The following is an 18,303-nucleotide window of genomic DNA, read 5'->3' on the forward strand; positions in this document are numbered from 1 at the left end:
GTCTTTCAATTATAATAATATATATATATATTATTTTCTAAATAAATATTATAATGAAAATTGTACCCACAATTTATCACTTTTAATAAAAAAAAATTCTTTCGCATTATTTTTTCAATTATTTCGCTTATATCGGAGGATTTTCATGAAATTTGTATGTACAAATTATTAAATGTATAATATCTTTTAAGACATTAATGAATAATCGTGAACTACTTCAATTTAAATATTAAATATTTTAAATTATATTTTAAAGAAACAAATTTAAATTTGAAAATTTATATTAAATTTATTTTTTGAAAAGACAATACACTATGTTATAGGTTAAAAAAATAATTTTAATACAAATTTTAAATTTTAAAGGTAATTAAGCCAACCGTTTAATAACCTATTTAACCACACAACAATATGTCCTCGATAAATATGAATGATATGAATTCTCTTATAGGAAAAACCCTAACAAATATTCTAAAAGAGAAAACAAAAAGAAAACATTTTCCTTGTAACAAAGGCAATTCAATTCCAAGTATCAAACCATTTCTTACCGTCGTAGCAAGATTGGGGCCAACCCGTGTGCAAGGAAGAAGGTCATAGGACCAATACCACGTGATCCGGCCCAAGCCCAAGGTCCTGTTATCCATATAAACTACACGTGTCTTTCTTCGAACCAGTTCAAGCTTGTTCTTTCTCGACCCATTTTCTCTGTAATTTTCTCGGCAAAATTAGCAAGAAAGTGAAGTAAGCATCTGAGAAATTTTCATTTTCTTCGTTTCATCGAGCGCGGAAACCAGTTCGCACCCGCTCAAAAGTAATTCTACAAGTCACATGCAAACTAAAATACTAAAATGAACCTCTCACCCTCTCTCCTCATCTCTTCTTCTACCTCTGCGACTCTCCTGAGACCCTCTCATGTCAATCTCAGACCAAACCCTAACCTTAACCGACATTTATTCCCCGCCAAAGCAACCGATTTCTTTGGCTATCAGAGAATATTAGCTAGTGCCGCAAGGATAAGGGCGAAGCCCAAAGAACTCGTCCTCGGAAACCCCTCCGTCACGGTCGAGAAAGGGAAGTACAGCTACGACGTCGAAACTCTGATCAACAAGCTCAGTAGCCTCCCTCCTCGGGGCAGCATCGCTCGATGCCTTGACGTCTTCAAGAATAAGCTATCTCTCAACGACTTCGCTCTCGTTTTCAAGGAGTTCGCGCAACGCGGCGATTGGCAGCGGTCGCTTCGACTCTTCAAGTATATGCAGCGCCAAATCTGGTGCAAACCGAACGAGCACATTTACACTATCATGATCGGCGTACTTGGCCGCGAAGGCTTGCTCGAGAAATGCCAAGAGATATTTGACGAAATGCCCAGCCACGGAGTGGCTCCTAGCGTCTTCTCATTCACAGCATTGATCAACGCGTATGGCCGCAACGGTCAGTACAAATCTTCGCTTGAACTTCTTGATAGAATGAAGAAAGAGAGGGTTTCTCCCAGTATTTTGACTTATAATACTGTGATTAATTCTTGTGCTAGGGGTGGGTTGGATTGGGAGGAGCTATTAGGATTGTTTGCTCAAATGCGGCATGAGGGTATACAAGCTGATATTGTTACTTATAATACTCTGCTTAGTGCTTGTGCTCGAAGGGGTCTTGGGGACGAGGCAGAGATGGTGTTTAGAACAATGAATGAGGGCGGGATTCTTCCTGACATTACAACTTATAGTTATCTTGTTGAGACTTTTGGAAAATTGAATAGGCTTGAGAAGGTTTCAGAGCTTCTTAAAGAAATGGAGTCTGGAGGGAGTTTTCCAGACATAACTTCTTACAATGTCTTATTAGAGGCTCATGCACAATCAGGGTCTATAAAAGAGGCAATGGGTGTGTTTAGACAGATGCAGGGGGCAGGATGCGTGCCAAATGCAGCTACTTATAGTATTTTGTTAAATTTGTATGGGAGGCATGGGAGATATGATGATGTCCGTGATCTTTTTCTTGAGATGAAAGTTAGTAATACAGAGCCAAATGCAGCTACTTATAATATTCTCATTAATGTTTTTGGGGAGGGTGGGTATTTTAAGGAGGTGGTGACTTTGTTCCATGATATGGTGGAGGAGAATGTTGAGCCAAATATGGAGACCTATGAGGGGTTGATATTTGCTTGTGGGAAGGGAGGGCTTCATGAGGATGCCAAGAAAATTCTACTTCACATGAATGAGAAAGGGGTGGTGCCGAGTTCAAAGGCCTATACTGGGGTTATTGAAGCATATGGACAGGCTGCTTTGTATGAGGAAGCGCTTGTTGCATTCAACACAATGAATGAAGTGGGGAGTAAGCCAACTGTGGAAACCTACAATTCATTGATTCAAATGTTTGCAAAAGGTGGGCTTTACAAGGAGTCTGAAGCAATTTTGCTGAAGATGGGTCAGTCTGGTGTTGCACGGAACCGGGATACGTTCAATGGTGTGATTGAAGCTTTTAGACAGGGAGGCCAGTTTGAAGAAGCTATAAAGGCTTATGTTGAGATGGAAAAGGCAAGATGTGATCCTGATGAGCAAACCCTTGAGGCAGTGCTAAGTGTTTATTGCTTTGCCGGTCTTGTGGAAGAGAGCGAAGAGCAGTTTGGGGAAATTAAAGCTTTGGGAATATTACCCAGTGTCATGTGCTATTGCATGATGCTGGCAGTTTATGCAAAGGCTGACAGGTTAGTATTCAGTTATTTGAGTGCTCTTTTTTCCATTCTTAAACTGTAGAGTAGTTTTCATGTTAAGGTTTTTGTTGATTATCATCCAAAATTATGATTTTGCATGAATAAGAGGGCAGGGGAGATATGGTGTGGTAACAAAGGGTAGAAGGAAGATGAAGTCATCCTAATTCACCTCTATGTATGATGTTAAGCCCTTGCTGTAGTATAGAAGTTCGGCAATATGATGGGCTACTCTAGCACTCTCCATATTGAACATGAGGCTGGACAACTATACTTCCTCTCTTTAAAATTATTGGATTCCTACTGTTATCACAATGAAGTTAAAGAAGGGTAGTGGCAAGATAATGGAAGACAGAAGAAAGTATACATGTACAGTAAAAAAACTAGTTTTCCTTTTATTATGTTATAAATTAAATCTTTTGAGTTGATGGTCAGGAGCTATGTAGGGCATTGAAAACACTTGTCAGGACCATAGTGGAGTTATTGGCTCAGCAAACATGATCGATGATTTTAAGGTGCTGAAATGATTTTAAATCATGTACCTGGGTGGAGGATGATAGGGTATCTACACAGGTTTTTCTAGTGCTAACGGTATTTCTGGTCATTTCACTAGAGTCCCCTTCATGGATGTAATCCAATTTTCTCATTGATAAGATAAATACATTGGAGGGTGCTGAAATGATTTCAGATCATGCAATTAGGTGGATGATGATAGGGTATCTACACATAGGTTTTTCTAGTGCTAACGGTATTCTGGTCATATCACTAGAGTCCTTGTCATGGACGTAAGCCTATTTCTCATCGATAAGATAGACACATTGGTTTCTCCTTCTCTTCTTATACACCTCAACTCAACCAATCAGTATGAAGTTGGGTTGCCTACACATATACTTTCACCAACCAACCAGCTCATCTTGGGATTTATCCTGAAATTATAAGCTATCATGATTCTTCTCACCCACCTAGACCAAGTTGTCATTTCTTAGCTGCCTTGTCTGTCTCTTTGACTTTCCTCTTGTCCTTGTGGCAACTTAAGTTGAGTCAAATAACTCCTCATTGTGGCACTTATTAGTCTTTGTTGCACATGACTGAACCATTTAGTTGGTTTTATCAAAATCATCTCTGTTGGAGGCACTAGGGTTGTCCACAACCCAGTGTATATTTCAGTTCATTTTTAAATTGTTCTGGGAACTTTTTTCCTATACTTTATATTTGATTTAGTATTGAAATTGTTGGTGTTTAGGATTTCCATATATTGATCGATTAAACTTTATTCAATCTTTACTTTCTGTAATGCTGGCTTCCTTACCAAGTAAATGCAAGAAGACAAAAAAAATTTGCTTTTCTGCATGGTGATTTGGAAGAGTATATTTTGAGCAATCTCCCATATATGTTGCTCAGGGAACTGAATGTACAAGTATTGTGGTTTTCTGTGAAAGGACTAAGGATATGATTTTCACTGGCTTTTTAGCAGAGAAATGATGATTGATGGTGAGTAAAGGGATTTAACTCTGTATATGAAGATGATCAGTTGAATCATATTTTTACTAAAGCATTGGGAAGAAATTATTTTCATGAAATTTGTAGTGAGCTGGGAATGCTTGGCGTTTATGCTTCAGCCAAGGTAGGGTGTTGGAACATCCATGCATAGGCTTTCAAAAACTAGGGGTTTTCTGGTCATCTATCAGACTCTCACACTTGGATAAAAACCCTTTCCTCATTCCTATGATTATCATTAAGTTCTCTTCATTATTTATGCTCCTCCTCATGGGCTTCTCTTTCTTATTTTTCTTCTTCATCCTCTTCTCCTTCCTGTTTTCTTTCATTATAACAGAGGATACAGCCTTGTACATAAAAGGAGAAACAGGACTTGCCTTTACAAACCTCAAATTTTTTGGAAAGGGCTTCATGACTAAATACCATTTCTTTCCCTTTTTTTATGGGGTAGATAAGCCCATGATTACAGTATCATATTTTGTTTTTTGTTGGTTTCCGCTGCTTTGTATCTTGATGTGGTGCTTGGTTAGATGTCTTGGGGGCAATTTAATAATGAGCAATCAATATTATCACTATCCTGTGATTTATTGAAAACATTGTGTTAGTGGGTGGAAACTTGCCTTGGAGTTGAGTAATCTAAAAATCCATTGTGTATAACTTTCTATCAGCAGAAAGAATGGGTTTATTAGCCAGTACTTCCGCCTGAAATGTTTTACCTCTTTTGCTGTTTCCTGTCTTGGCAACCTTAATGATAGATGACTCTTAAAACAACTTTCATTAGGTGTGTAAATGGCTGATTTGAAGGGAGAAGAGGATGCCACATTGTATTTTCTTTTAGGAGAAAGATACCATTTTCTTGATATATAAGTCATAAAGTTGTGTATTGATTAATTGTAGTTTTTGGGAAAGTAAGAAAAGTGTGACGGCATTATTTCTTGCTTTACCACTGAACTTTCCTGTATTAAGGATCTGGGTTACCTTTTAAATGAATGTTATATAGTAGTTCCTACCATTGATGATCAAACTGAAAATATATCTTACCTGGATATTATCTTTTGAGCTCATCCACCATATTATGGATTATACCGTGTTTTCTTACAATGTTACTTCGGGTTTCTTGTGTTTTCCCACTGTTGATGTTGGTTGCAGTTCTCACTCCAGATACACAGCATGCATTCTGTGGAAATTGTTCCACTTTAAACTAAAACATCGAATTTTGTGAAGTTCAAGTCTGGTTATGATTCAGACACTTTAAATGTGCAATTAATGGATGGAATTTTGTGGATATTTTGGAAGTGAAATTGGAGACATTCACTTCAATCTCCTTTTTTGGTGAATCATCTTACCTATTGAGCTCTTTACTTTCAGGTGGGATGATGCCCATCAATTGCTGGATGAGATGTTTACAAATAGGGTATCCAACATTCATCAGGTAATTGGTCAGATGATCAGGGGAGATTATGACGATGATTCTAACTGGCAGATGGTTGAGTATGTCTTTGAGAAACTCAAGTCTGAAGGTTGTAGTTTGGGAGTGAGGTTCTACAATACGCTCTTAGAAGCACTTTGGTGGCTGGGCCAGAAGGAACGTGCAACAAGAGTACTCAATGAAGCAACAAAACGGGGGCTTTTTCCTGAGCTTTTTCGCAAAAACAAACTTGTGTGGTCTGTAGATGTACACAGGTATTAATTTTTCATTTTTCCAAATTGTGTTCTTTCAATTGATTTTCTTTCAATCTTGACATCATTCATTTTCAGGATGTGGGAAGGTGCTGCATGTACAGCAATATCAGTTTGGCTCAATAATATGCATGAAATGTTCATTAGTGGGGATGATCTTCCTCAACTAGCAAGTGCTGTAGTTGTGTAAGTAATTTTCTTCTCTATCAATTTCTCGTGTTCTTTTTCTTGCATGACCATTCTTTTGAATTGGGCCTAGCTTAGGGCTCCCTGTTCCATCCCAAGTTTGTACTCTACTGGACCAAAAGACCCAGAAGAGCAGAAGGGGTGGGGAGCACTGGTGCTGTTCGGTGGTTTGAGCTGACCTTTGCCAAGCCTGAGGGCTAGACTTGCTGTGATGTGTTTGTTTCTAGAATTCAAAAATCTTGAATAAGTTTCATTACTGACCTTGACAAGTTTATCAGGGGATGTGAACTTTGGGTAAAACATGGATGAACTTGATTCAGGCAACTGTAATGCAGGCTGTTTGGGCTTGAGCTCGTGTTTGGGGAAAATCTTGCTTGGGGGGTTGGGTCCAACAAAGTTTTGTTCTGAGCCATTTCTTAACTGTGGTTGCAAGGTGCTGCTCAATTAGGTTGATATGCAGCAGGATTTACCATGAGTGGGGAAGGTGTCATGGTCATGGTTTAATTGGAGGGGGCAGGGAGGTTTATTATTCTGTACCCAAGGTTTACCTTCCTAATGCTATTTCTTCATCATCCCCCAAAGATTTAGAAACAAACACCATTAGGATCTGCTAATTAATTGCATACCTAAAGTTAATTTTAACTGGAAGTCATTTTTTTTTTCTGTTGATCAGGCGTGGGCATATGGAGAAAAGTTCAATAACGCGTGATTTTCCAGTTGCAAAATCTGCATATGCATTTCTAAATGAAGTTTCATCATCCTTCTGTTTCCCTGGTTGGAACAAGGGTCGAATTGTCTGCCAGCGCTCTCAGCTCAAGCGAATTCTATCCGTTACAGAGCAGCATTCAGATGAATACAAAAAGGATAGAATAATCACTCTAAGTAACTCTCCCTTTCCACTTCCTGGAACAAATACATCCATGAGTAATGTCAAAAGAGACCAGCTTAGCAATGCTGATGCTGAAAGAAGCATTATGACTAGAACAGAGCTTATGACAAGCACAGTTTAAATAAATATACAAAAACCATTCATCTGTCTACTGGGCTCACCCTCTGCCATGAACACGAAATCTTCATTGTCAAAACAATCATTTTGGTGACAAGTTTTCTGACCTTTCCCGTTCTGGAGGAGTGTCGGGTTTTTATCAAGTTAAGATTTCCAGTTTTCAGAAATGATCGAACAGTGGGATATAATGCTGTTATTGTGCTTGGCGAAGCTCAATTACCCAGTTACAGACTGGCTTGATTTAAAGGCAGGTTTGGTCCCCGGTGTTAGCAATGGCAGAGACCCCAAACAGCAAGATGAATGGTCATGATTTTGTAACTCTAGAACTTATTTCTTTTTTGTTCTTTTTATTTTTATTTTCTTTTAATGTACATGTACATTATATTTTTCAATATATTGAGATTCTTCTTTGGAGAAAAGCTATGAGAATAAGTTTGGTTCAGCAAGGGATGGCCTCTACATTCCTATGATCTTAAGTTAATAAAGTTTCCTGTAAATGTAATATTCTGAGCTGCAAATTCTCTATGTTGCTTTTTAGTTTCATGATCTGAAAGTGCCAAGTTGCCAACAGTGTTTCCAGGCTTGACACTAGATTCTCTGGATGCCAAAATATTGCTCTATTCCATACTTTCCTTTTGCTTTTTCTAGTGAATTAGGATAGAAACCTAAGACCTCCTAAGTTGTGAACAGTCATCGAGACGCATTAACATTCAACGGGGAATTTACAGAAATGGAGATAATAAAATTTTCAGAGAGGAAGAATTTCTTACAGATATATTCAATGTGGATGATGTCTGTCTTCACTAACTTTACAGGCTTTCCATCTCCTTCCGTCTTTTATGCCATTCACATGAGGCAAAAGGGAGAGAAAGGAAAGTTCCCAGCAGTTTGTCTGAGTTAATGCACCCCCAAAACTTGAATTCTTTCCATTGAGAAAGTTCACAACAGCCCATGAAAACCACTAAGGAAAGACCCACCTTTTAATTTGAGAGGCTAAAAAATTAAAACCCATGTGTTAAACGCACGCCTATTTTCCTTCAACCCTAAGTAAAAAGCTTTATGGGTGACTACTGAACTCCTTTGACTCATCAAACAAAGCAAAGGTAAAAGCCCCCAATTATCACTTCCTAAAAACAAAGCGAAACAGTGAAAGCAAAAGGCCAACAAAAAAATAAAAAATAAAAATAAAAATAAATAAATAATAAAAATGAGAAAAAGTCCCAGCTCTCAACACATGCAAATGAGCAGTGAGTGAGTGAGTGAGGGAGTGAATGAGGGCAATGGTGGAGCCCTCCAGGCATTATCTTTTGGTCTCTGTGGCTTAGCCCTCGACGCATTTTCCTTCGGTCTCTGTGGCTTATCCCCCTTGACTTATCCCCACCACCATTATAAAATTCATTAAAATTTAGTACTGCCTTTTGGAACAACCAAAATATCTTCTGCTTAGTGGACAGATTTTGGAATATGCTCCTGCCCCAACGGTCCATATTCACCACCATCTTTTTTTTTTTTTTTTTTTAATCTCTCAATTTCATTTTTATTTTGTTTTATTTTTTGTTTTTACGTATGTTTTGTTGGCGTTACTTTGATATCAACTTGTGGGGACGATGGGATCATGGGCGTGACAATTTTTTCACGGGCTATGGACTTGTTTGGAAAGATGGGTACGATATAAAATATTGGATAGAGGAGTTCGGTTTTGAATCATGATTCATGTTGGGTACTTTTGCATATACTTTTATGTTAAAAATAAAAAATAATAGTTAGTCTTAAAAATATTAAGAAAAAAAATAATTTTTTTCATATTTAAATTCACAATAAAAGGAAAAAAAATAAAATATAATTAAAATTAATTAAAAATTTATATCTTTTAAAATTATTTAATTTTCATATAATAAAGAAAAATAAGTGAAATGAATTTAAAGAAAGTATGAAAAAAGCCTATTTATTTTAAATTTATTTTTTATTTTTAATTAATAACAAATTTAAGAATAATTGTAAAAGTTAAATATTATCACAAACTCATCTTAAATTTAACGGGTGTATAATAAACCAATTTAATAACTTAAAGTGACTTAATTAACTTAATTTAAGTTATTAAATAAATTAAATATATTCAATAAAATAATTTAATGATACTAATTAAAGTGAAAAACAACTTAAAATAATCAACTTATTGTTAAACTATATCGTTATTTTACCTTTTTATCTCTATTTATCCTAATTCATAATTCATTTGTTACTCTACAATCTCCATTATTTCTTGACCTTATTTTCTTTAATTATAATTTATGAGAATAAATATGTCAATTTATTCAATAAGACTTAAATAATAAGTTTTAAGTTAATAACTTAAATCATTAAGTAATAAATATTAAGTTTTATCAAATATCTTGGTTTTTTTTATGACTAGATTTTTTTTATTAAAATATTTATAATAAAATAGAAATGCTAATGGATAATATAGAGGTTTAGACAAAATGATTCACACGATTCTTATTAGAAGAAGAGGTATAAATACAGATTTGAGAAACCAAAATTACTCCTAAACTTGTGCTAACGTATGTGAAAATAAAGGTAAGAGTGAGCTGTACAGATTTCCTAAACTAGCTGATCAAATGCAGTTACAAATTCTCATGCTGATTTTCTGCATGAATACTAGCTGTCCTTATATGCCCCCTCAAGATGGAGGTGCCATCTGCAACACCAATCTTGGATCTTAATAGTTGAAAGCGTTGACGTGAGAGTGATTTGGTAAGAAGATCAGCTAGTTGATCAATGGTATGGATGTGCTGAACACGAATAGTTCCCTTTTTGACAAGATCTCGTACAAAGAGGAGATCAATGTCAATGTGTTTCATCCGTGTGTGCTGGACTGGATTTAAACTGAAATGGTTGGCGCCAATATTATCACAAAACAGTTGAGGTGCTTCTCTGAGAGTGAGACCAAGTTCCTTGATAAGAGAATGAAGCCAAACTGTTTCTGATGTGGCAGTAGCTAGTGCCCGAAACTCTGCTTCTGTAGATGATCTTGAGACTGCCCTTTGCTTACGTGCAGACCATGAGATTGGATTAGGACCAATGAATGTGATGAAAGCAGTGGTTGAAACACGAGTGTCCGTATCTGATGCCCAGTCCGCATCACTATAGGTCTTGAGTTGGAATTGATCATGCTTTTGGAGAAGGATACCATGAAACATGGTCTGTTTAAGATATCTGAGTAGTCTTTTTGCTGCGGCCCAATGGTTTGTTGTCGGCTTCTGCATGAACTGAGATAATCTGTTGACTGCAAAGGCAATATCGGGACGAGTGAGCCCCAAATACTGAAGTGCTCCAATGATCTTGCGATACTCAGTGCTGTCAACACATTCGGAATTATCTTGAACCGTAAGCTTGGCTGTAGTGGACATTGGAGTGAGTGTTTCTTTAGCATTTTCCATGGAGGTTCGTGAAAGGAGATCCCGTATATACTGATGTTGAGATAGAAAGAGCCCCTGTGGTGTTGGAATCACTTCTATCCCCAAGAAATAATGCAAGGAGCCCATATCTTTGACTGAGAATGTAGAGCCAAGCTTGTTTATAATGTTATTCACAAAGCTGAGTGTGTTGCTTGTGACAATTATGTCATCAACATAAACAAGGCAGTAACACAAGATATTATGAGACTTATAGATGAACAAAGAGTTGTCAGTGGCCGAGTGAATAAAACCAAAGCGGAGGAGGGCATCCCGAAGAGCCTTGTACCACTGTCGTGGGGCTTGTTTAAGACCATAGATACTTTTTTTTAGCTTGCAAACATGCTGAAGTTGAGATGGATCTTCAAATCCTGGAGGTTGATGCATGAAGACTGTTTCTTCAAGATTACCATGCAAGAATGCATTATTGATGTCTAACTGACGAAGGGGCCAGCCATGCATGACAGCAATGGTTAAAAGAAGCCTAATTGTTGCTGGCTTTACGACGGGGCTGAAGGTTTGAGAGTAGTCAATACCTGGCCGTTGATGAAATCCTTTAGCGACAAGTCGAGCTTTATATCGATTGATTGTTCCATCTGGATTTCGTTTCTTCTGAAACACAAATTTACACCCAACAAGATTCTGGCCAGGAGTGGGAGGAACCAGTTCCCACGTCCCATGTTGAAGGAGGGTTGTCACTTCTTCTGACATAGCCTTGCGCCAGTGAGGGTCTTTAAGAGCTTGACTGACACAACTTGGTTCGGGTGGTTCAGGTAAGGGGTGTTTGGTGGTGGTGTGGAGTTGTTTTGGCCGAAAGATATTGTTCATCGAGCGAGTGATGATGGTTCGAGGACATGGTGGTGGAGAGGATGGTATTGAATTTTCTGGTTGAGAAATAGAAGTAGAAGGTCTAAGAAGTACCTGAACTGAAGTGGAGAGTGGTGCCTCTTGAGGTTGCACAAGAGCTGGATCTTCACTTGGAGTCGAAGAAGCAGAGGGGATAACTCCTTGAGCCCGTGTGATTGCTGGAAGCTCCCTGGAAGCAAGCTGCAAAATTGGTCCTGAAAAAGAAGAGGTTTCTGGTGGGGATGAGTCAGTGGGTGATTGCATGGAAACCTGTTTGAAGGGGTAAACAGATTCATCAAAGGTTACGTGTTTGGAGGTGTATATGCGCTGACTTTGTAGATGAAGACATAGATATGCACTTTGGCTAGTAGAGTAGCCAACAAAGATACAAGGAACAGATTTCTTTTGAAATTTGTTTGTGTTATACGGCTTCATCAAGGGAAAACAGAGACATCCAAAGGAACGTAATTTTTCATACCGAGGTTGTTGCTTGAAGAGAGCTTGAAGAGGTGATTTATGATGAAGGACAGGTGATGGAAGTCGATTGATTAGATATGTGGCTGTTGCAAAAGCATAAGCCCAATATTCTGATGGAAGAGAGGCATGACTTAGAAGGGTTTGACCTGTCTCCACAATATGGCGATGACGACGCTCAGACACGCCATTTTGTTGGGGTGTATAAGGGGCTGTCGTATAATGACTAATGCCATGGGTGGTGAAAAAGGGTCGAAGAGCAGTGAACTCACCTCCATTATCGGAATAAACTCCTTTAATTTTTATGTTAAAACGAGTTTCAATCATTTTGTAGAAATGAGGAAATATGGTTTTAACATCTGATTTTTGATGCAATGGAAAGAACCACACATATTTGGTAAAGTGATCTACAAAAATAACATAATATCTGTGGCCATTGAGACTAGGAGTGGGAGAAGGTCCCCATACATCAGTGTAAAGTAAATCAAATGGTGTTGTGCTAGTTAGACCATGTTTATGAAAGGGTAACTGATGAGCTTTATTGATAGAACACGAATGACAATTATTAGAACCAGAAAGACATGAAGTGGTGGGAAGGGAGAACGAACTAATGAGGCGAGTGACAACTTTGAATGATGGATGACCAAGGCGCTGATGCCAACCAGTGACTGATGTGCGTTCATGGACAAAAGCAATTGGAGTAGCAGCAGGCGATGAGGGCATAGGGTAGACTCCATTTTCACACGGTCCTTGAAGAAGAATCTCCCCCGTTCTCCGATCCTTCACAAGAAAATAAGTTGGGTGAAATTCCAGGATAACATTGTTTTGCTTTGTGAAGTGGTGAACAGATATCAAGTTTTTGTTAATGGTAGGAACACATAGAGTATCTTCAACTTGAAATTTTCTGTTTGGAAATGAAAGAGTAAGAGAACCGGAATGAGTAATGGGCAAACCTGATCCATCTCCAATAATAACTTCATCAGTACCATCATATTCAGAGTGAAATTGTAAATTTGAAACCTGAGAAGTGATATTATGGGAAGCCGCAGAATCAATGAGCCAACGTTTGTTGGGACTGGAAGTGGTAGTTGTGCAGTTCACAGTGGCGTCAGAGGGTTTCAATTTCGGACAGTATTTTGCAATGTGGCCTTGTTGATCACAATATTGACACCTTGGAGGGTACTTGTATTGTTTCGATTGTCGAGACTTTGATCTGAAGTCATTCTTGGATTGTTGATAAGTTGATGAAGACTGATTCTTTGAGGAGCGTGAGTCCCTGCGTTGAGTGGTATTGGCAGTAACTACCAAGGATTGAGCAGTGGAGTCAAGCCTTCGAAGATATGCCTCATGACCAAGTAACAGATCATGTAATTCTTCAAAGGAGAGTGAAGACTCTCGGGCTCGAATCGGGGCAACAATGTCACGAAAATCCGATCCTAAGCCATGAAGAACATATAGGGTGATGTCATCTTGAGATAATGGGGCATCGATGAGAGCAAGCTCATCGGCAATGGTTTTTACAGAGTGTAGGTACTCTGTAATGCTGCGATTGCCACGTTGCATGAGAGTGAGATCCTCTTTGAGCTGCATGACACGAGTCCTGGATCGACTAGCATACAGTTTTGTCAATTTGGTCCAGGCTTGATGTGACGTCTTTGAGGTTGCTATGAGTGGTATCACAGCTGGGGACACTGAAGTCAGAATTGCACTTAGAATAAGTTTGTCCTGACGGAACCAAAGGTGATGAGCTGTAGTGGCAGCTGCATCAGTTGACGTCGGTAGGGGTGGGCAGGTATGAGTGCCATCGACATAGCCAAAGAGGTTATAGCCGAGGAGGAGAGACTCAAATTGAGCATTCCATGAAGGGAAGTTGGTTGGTGTGAGACGTGCAGTAATTTGCTGGGTGGCATTGATGGCTATTGGAAAACTATCAGAGGAAGAAGTGGCCATAGCAGAAGCGAGAAAGACAGGAAATACTCGTTGGAGTTTTGAGGCTTTAATCTGATACCATATAGAGGTTTAGACAAAATGATTCACACGATTCTTATTAGAAGAAGAGGTATAAATACAGATTTGAGAAACCAAAATTACTCCTAAACTTGTGCTAACGTATGTGAAAATAAAGGTAAGAGTGAGCTGTACAGATTTCCTAAACTAGCTGATCAAATGCAGTTACAAATTCTCATGCTGATTTTCTGCATGAATACTAGCTGTCCTTATAGATAATGTCATTTATTATCGTATGTCATAGTGACCTACCAAGCAAAAAAGATAAGGCCCATTATATTTGTTATGTTATATCTAAATCATGATGAGATTATAAAGAGGATAAACTTAAGAATTTTTCTTCTACCATTTTTTCTATCCACTTAACATTATTTTTACACATATTTATTAAAATTTTGGTGATTTAAATTTAATTAATTTAAAAATAAAATTGCGAAAATAGAAATCTTCAGTAGAATCCCAAGGGATAAATATGAATTAATAGAAAATCCATGAGGATCCCATATCAACACAAAATCCAATAAATACAAGGCTCAAATAGACAGAGCAATAAATCCCACGTATCGAAGGTGTGGGAAATGACGGTTTGGCCCCCTGGCTCCACGTGGTCCACGCTTGTATGCTATATATTTGGGACACTGCCTCCATCATTAGATGCGGCCGCTCTGCTTCTTTTTTCTTCGGAGTCTCCGACGTTGCTCCGGCGAGATGTCTCGCTGCTGTTCTCAGTGTGGTCATAATGGTCATAATTCTCGCACATGTGCGGAGTCCGGTGGCGGTGGCGGTGGTGGTGATGGTGGTTCCGAAGGGATCATGCTGTTTGGAGTGAGAGTCACTGTGGATTCGATGCGTAAGAGCGTCAGTTTGAACAATCTGTCGCAGTATGAGCAGCCTCACGAGTCTTCCAACGCCGATGCCACCCCCGCCGCTGGATACGTTTCCGCCGACGATGTGGCTCACCACTCCTCAGGGAATCGCGAGCGCAAGCGAGGTTCCATTCACATCTCCGATCGTCGTTTTTGTCTCTTTCCTTTTTTTGTCAATATTTTCCTTTATTGATTGTTTTTTTCCGGTTTTGGTTGAGGTACAAATTATTTGGTTTTTTTTTATCTATTAAATCTAAAAGTCATCGATTTGTTTTTGTAAAGATTGATTTCTGTTTTATCGTTCAAATTTTTTTTTCCTCACCAAAATTTTTGGTAAATAAGTGAATTCATTAGTCAGTGTTTGTTGATTCTCAGTCGAAGTTGTTGATTTGATCGTAGAAATTGTTGCTTTCGGATCTAAAAGTACTTGATTTGTTTGATGCTTTTGGAATATTTTCAGGTGTCCCATGGACAGAAGAAGAACACAAGCTTTTCCTGGTTGGATTGCAGAAAGTTGGAAAAGGAGACTGGCGAGGAATCTCCAGGAATTTCGTGAAAACTCGAACTCCAACACAGGTCGCAAGTCATGCTCAGAAGTACTTTCTCCGCAGAAACAATCTCAATCGACGACGCCGCAGATCTAGCCTCTTCGACATCACCACCGAATCGGTAATTCACAGAAATAAAATCTTCAAACCTTTTCAGTTACTATTACTTCTTTATTTCCTCGGCAACCAAACGGACTATATATTCGCTATAACTATAACAACTATCTCAGTTTAGTTGTGTCAGATTGCAGCATCGAAACAGACCATAATCGTCATTCTGTAATTATTTCATTTTCTGTGTGTCAGGTCACGGCAGTTCCCATGGAAGAAGAGCAAGTACTTCATCATCAAGAGAACACATCTCAATCGCAGCAGTCTCCTAAGACTTTTTCCGAGACCGGCAGTGGCGGTGGATTTCCGGTTGTGCCAGCTTTTCCAATGCCGATAAATCCGGTGGTTGTACCAGTTCCGATTCAGAATCCAATGGAAAACCTAACTCTAGGACAAAATGATGTTAATACAAGGCTGGTCCGTCCGATTCCCGTTCTTCCTATTCCTCCCGAGTCAACGGATCTCAACTTGAATCTGAAGTCCTCAGTTGATCCATCCCCCTTGTCACTGAAGCTCTCCCTCTCATCCAATCAGAATCATCCAAATCAACCATCTAGGCACTCCGCTTTTCAGGCTATGTCAAGCTTCAACAACGGTGATAGCATCATAAGCGTTGCTTGAGAAAAACCGTTGATGAATGGCTATGGATAATTAGAGCGATCAGGTTAGGGAAAATTAGGTGACTATGTGTCTCTAGTATTTTCCTTTGTTTGTACAGGACCAGTCTTGCTGCTTGCAATTTTTTTTTTTCTTATGCTCTTGTATTAGGTCCTTGTTTATTTCCCTTCTTTTCTCTCTAGTTGTATAAACTCAAAACAATACAAGTGCTGTTTCATTGCTGATATTGGTGTTTGGTCCCATGTGGGTTAGGATTCTCTCTCCTGTTGCTTTGATTTTATGTGATGGGAAAGTTAGACACACTCGCTTCTACTTCCTGTGGACATGGGAGGAGCTGTGCAACCGCTTTTTGTATGGATCATATGTTATCTAGGGTTTTTATTTTCAAAAAAAAAAGATAATATGTTGCTTTTGTGTGGTGGGTTGGCTCTGTGATTTCAATTGGGTTGTTTGGCTTTGGTTAGATAGGAAAGGTGGCTGTCAGTACCATTTTATTACCGGTGGGATGGGTTGTATACGGTGAAATCTGCCTGAGTAGTATGTGAGTATGTTTGATTTAAAATTAGTTTGGTAATGATTTTAAGAAGTATTTTTAATATTTAAAATTTTTTATTATTTAAATATTAAAATTACTTTACTTTTTAAGAATTAATCTTAACTTTATGAAAATAATTACGATAGGCGGAAGGGGAGCAAACAAAGATTTGTTTAGGTCCACTATTGAAACCAAACGAGGGCGAGAAAGCCGTACAAAAACTGGTCGTCCATTGAGGGTCTAAGGTAGGAGACACCTAACACTTTTAGGCTTAAGGGTAAGCGATGCAAGCAATGAAGAAGTAGAAATGGTGGAGATGGGATTGCTTGCCGGTTTATTTATCGGTAATTTCAACAAGTGGGTATAAACAAAAAAGGAAAAAGAATATTTCCAACAAGTGGGTATAAACAAAAAGAAAAAGAAAGGTTGAGATCCAAAGTCAAGTTCTGATGTTGTGGGAATCACGCATGAACATGAGGTCTGTACGATGCCACTACATTATGTTTGGTACTTTTCATTTTGGGTGAGAAGTGTACTATTAACTTCATTATTGCACCTACTTACCGCCCCCTTTCCAAAATATATAATTGGAACTACCCCAAACCCAACACCCATCACTATCCAGCCTGGATTACCAAACACAAATCTCTTTATTTTATACCCATGATCCTGTTAGGCTCTTCTTGTCTGTCGTGTCTCTGGATAAGCCGCCCAAATCTACTCCTTAATAAAAGGTAAAAAAAAATCAACTAAATTATTTCCGGGGTGAAATGATTGTCTGAAGGGGATGGGGGGAGAGAACATAACACCTATGAAGTATGTTATTTGATCCTGAAGCAAAGAGACTTGGAACGAGATTCTTCCCCACTGCTTTTCCTTTCCCTACTTTATACTCTTCTCCATCCTTAAGGTTTTACCAATGCTTTTCATTCAAACCTCCGTTTATTCTCTGGTTTTGTTTCTTTCCTTTTTCCTCTTTGAATGCTTGAATCCGTCCATGGTTTATCTCCTCAACATGGTCTTTATGTTTCAACACTGCCATATTCATTGACAAATTGAGGAAACTGCAATTAACGAACACAGGGAACATGGCAAATGAAGAGGGCAGTATATTTCTGGTAAGAGAAAGCAGGAAAATCTAGATAAGACACTGGTTATTCATGCATTCCAAGCGAGCAAACCATATGACTGCATTTGCTGGCTTATTCTAAGAAATAAGTAACTGAAGATGGTGCTACTTTACAACATGAGGTGGAGGACGGATTGATGTCTCCTCTGAATCAGATAGGAGGCTATGTATCTTTCTGATGTAATCCGAAGCCTTCCCATCAACGCCTTTCTCTTCCTGAATCACATATGAAGACCCTGCTCCTTCATTTGGCTCAATTAGGTATGTGATGGGCTTGGAGCTACGCTCTGGAACTTGTGACCTGCTGCTTCTACCAGAATGCAGATGGTCATTAGTAACTGTGTTGGGGGCTGTTGAGGAAGCAGAGTTCCTGGGGGATGCTGGTGTTCCACCTATTCCCAGACTCATCTTCGCAATGGAAAAAGATGACAACTTAATCATATTTGCTGCCACCAGGATTGACTTCTCACAGAGGGACTGGTAACTGTTGCTTCTGGCATTGTTTTTCATGGCTACTTTCACTAGTTTACAAGAGTATTAGAAGAGATGGATGCAGATCAACAAGTGAAGCGGTAGGGTATATATAACCATAATATACTTGCTTTAGAAGCAATGTGGTAGCTATTACAGCCAAAGAGTCATCCAAC

The 18,303-nt window shown here is 38.7% G+C and overlaps 2 protein-coding genes across 2 annotated transcripts; both read left to right on the top strand.

The window, feature by feature from the left end:
* Window positions 1–657: 657 nt before the first annotated feature.
* Window positions 658–7,486, top strand: LOC100251853 (pentatricopeptide repeat-containing protein At1g74850, chloroplastic). Its single transcript, XM_002280521.4, has 4 exons — window positions 658–2,695; window positions 5,564–5,878; window positions 5,954–6,061; window positions 6,735–7,486. Exons 1-4 carry the CDS (start codon window positions 846–848, stop codon window positions 7,069–7,071), a joined length of 2,610 nt encoding a protein of 869 aa, XP_002280557.1. The 5' UTR covers window positions 658–845; the 3' UTR covers window positions 7,072–7,486.
* Window positions 7,487–14,389: 6,903 nt separating this feature from the next.
* Window positions 14,390–16,216, top strand: LOC100265707 (transcription factor MYB1R1). Its single transcript, XM_002283860.5, has 3 exons — window positions 14,390–14,840; window positions 15,176–15,384; window positions 15,570–16,216. Exons 1-3 carry the CDS (start codon window positions 14,504–14,506, stop codon window positions 15,993–15,995), a joined length of 972 nt encoding a protein of 323 aa, XP_002283896.1. The 5' UTR covers window positions 14,390–14,503; the 3' UTR covers window positions 15,996–16,216.
* The last annotated feature ends 2,087 nt before the right edge of the window (window positions 16,217–18,303 follow it).

Source organism: Vitis vinifera, chromosome 17 (assembly GCF_030704535.1).
Source record: "Vitis vinifera cultivar Pinot Noir 40024 chromosome 17, ASM3070453v1".
Lineage (NCBI taxonomy): Eukaryota > Viridiplantae > Streptophyta > Magnoliopsida > Vitales > Vitaceae > Vitis > Vitis vinifera.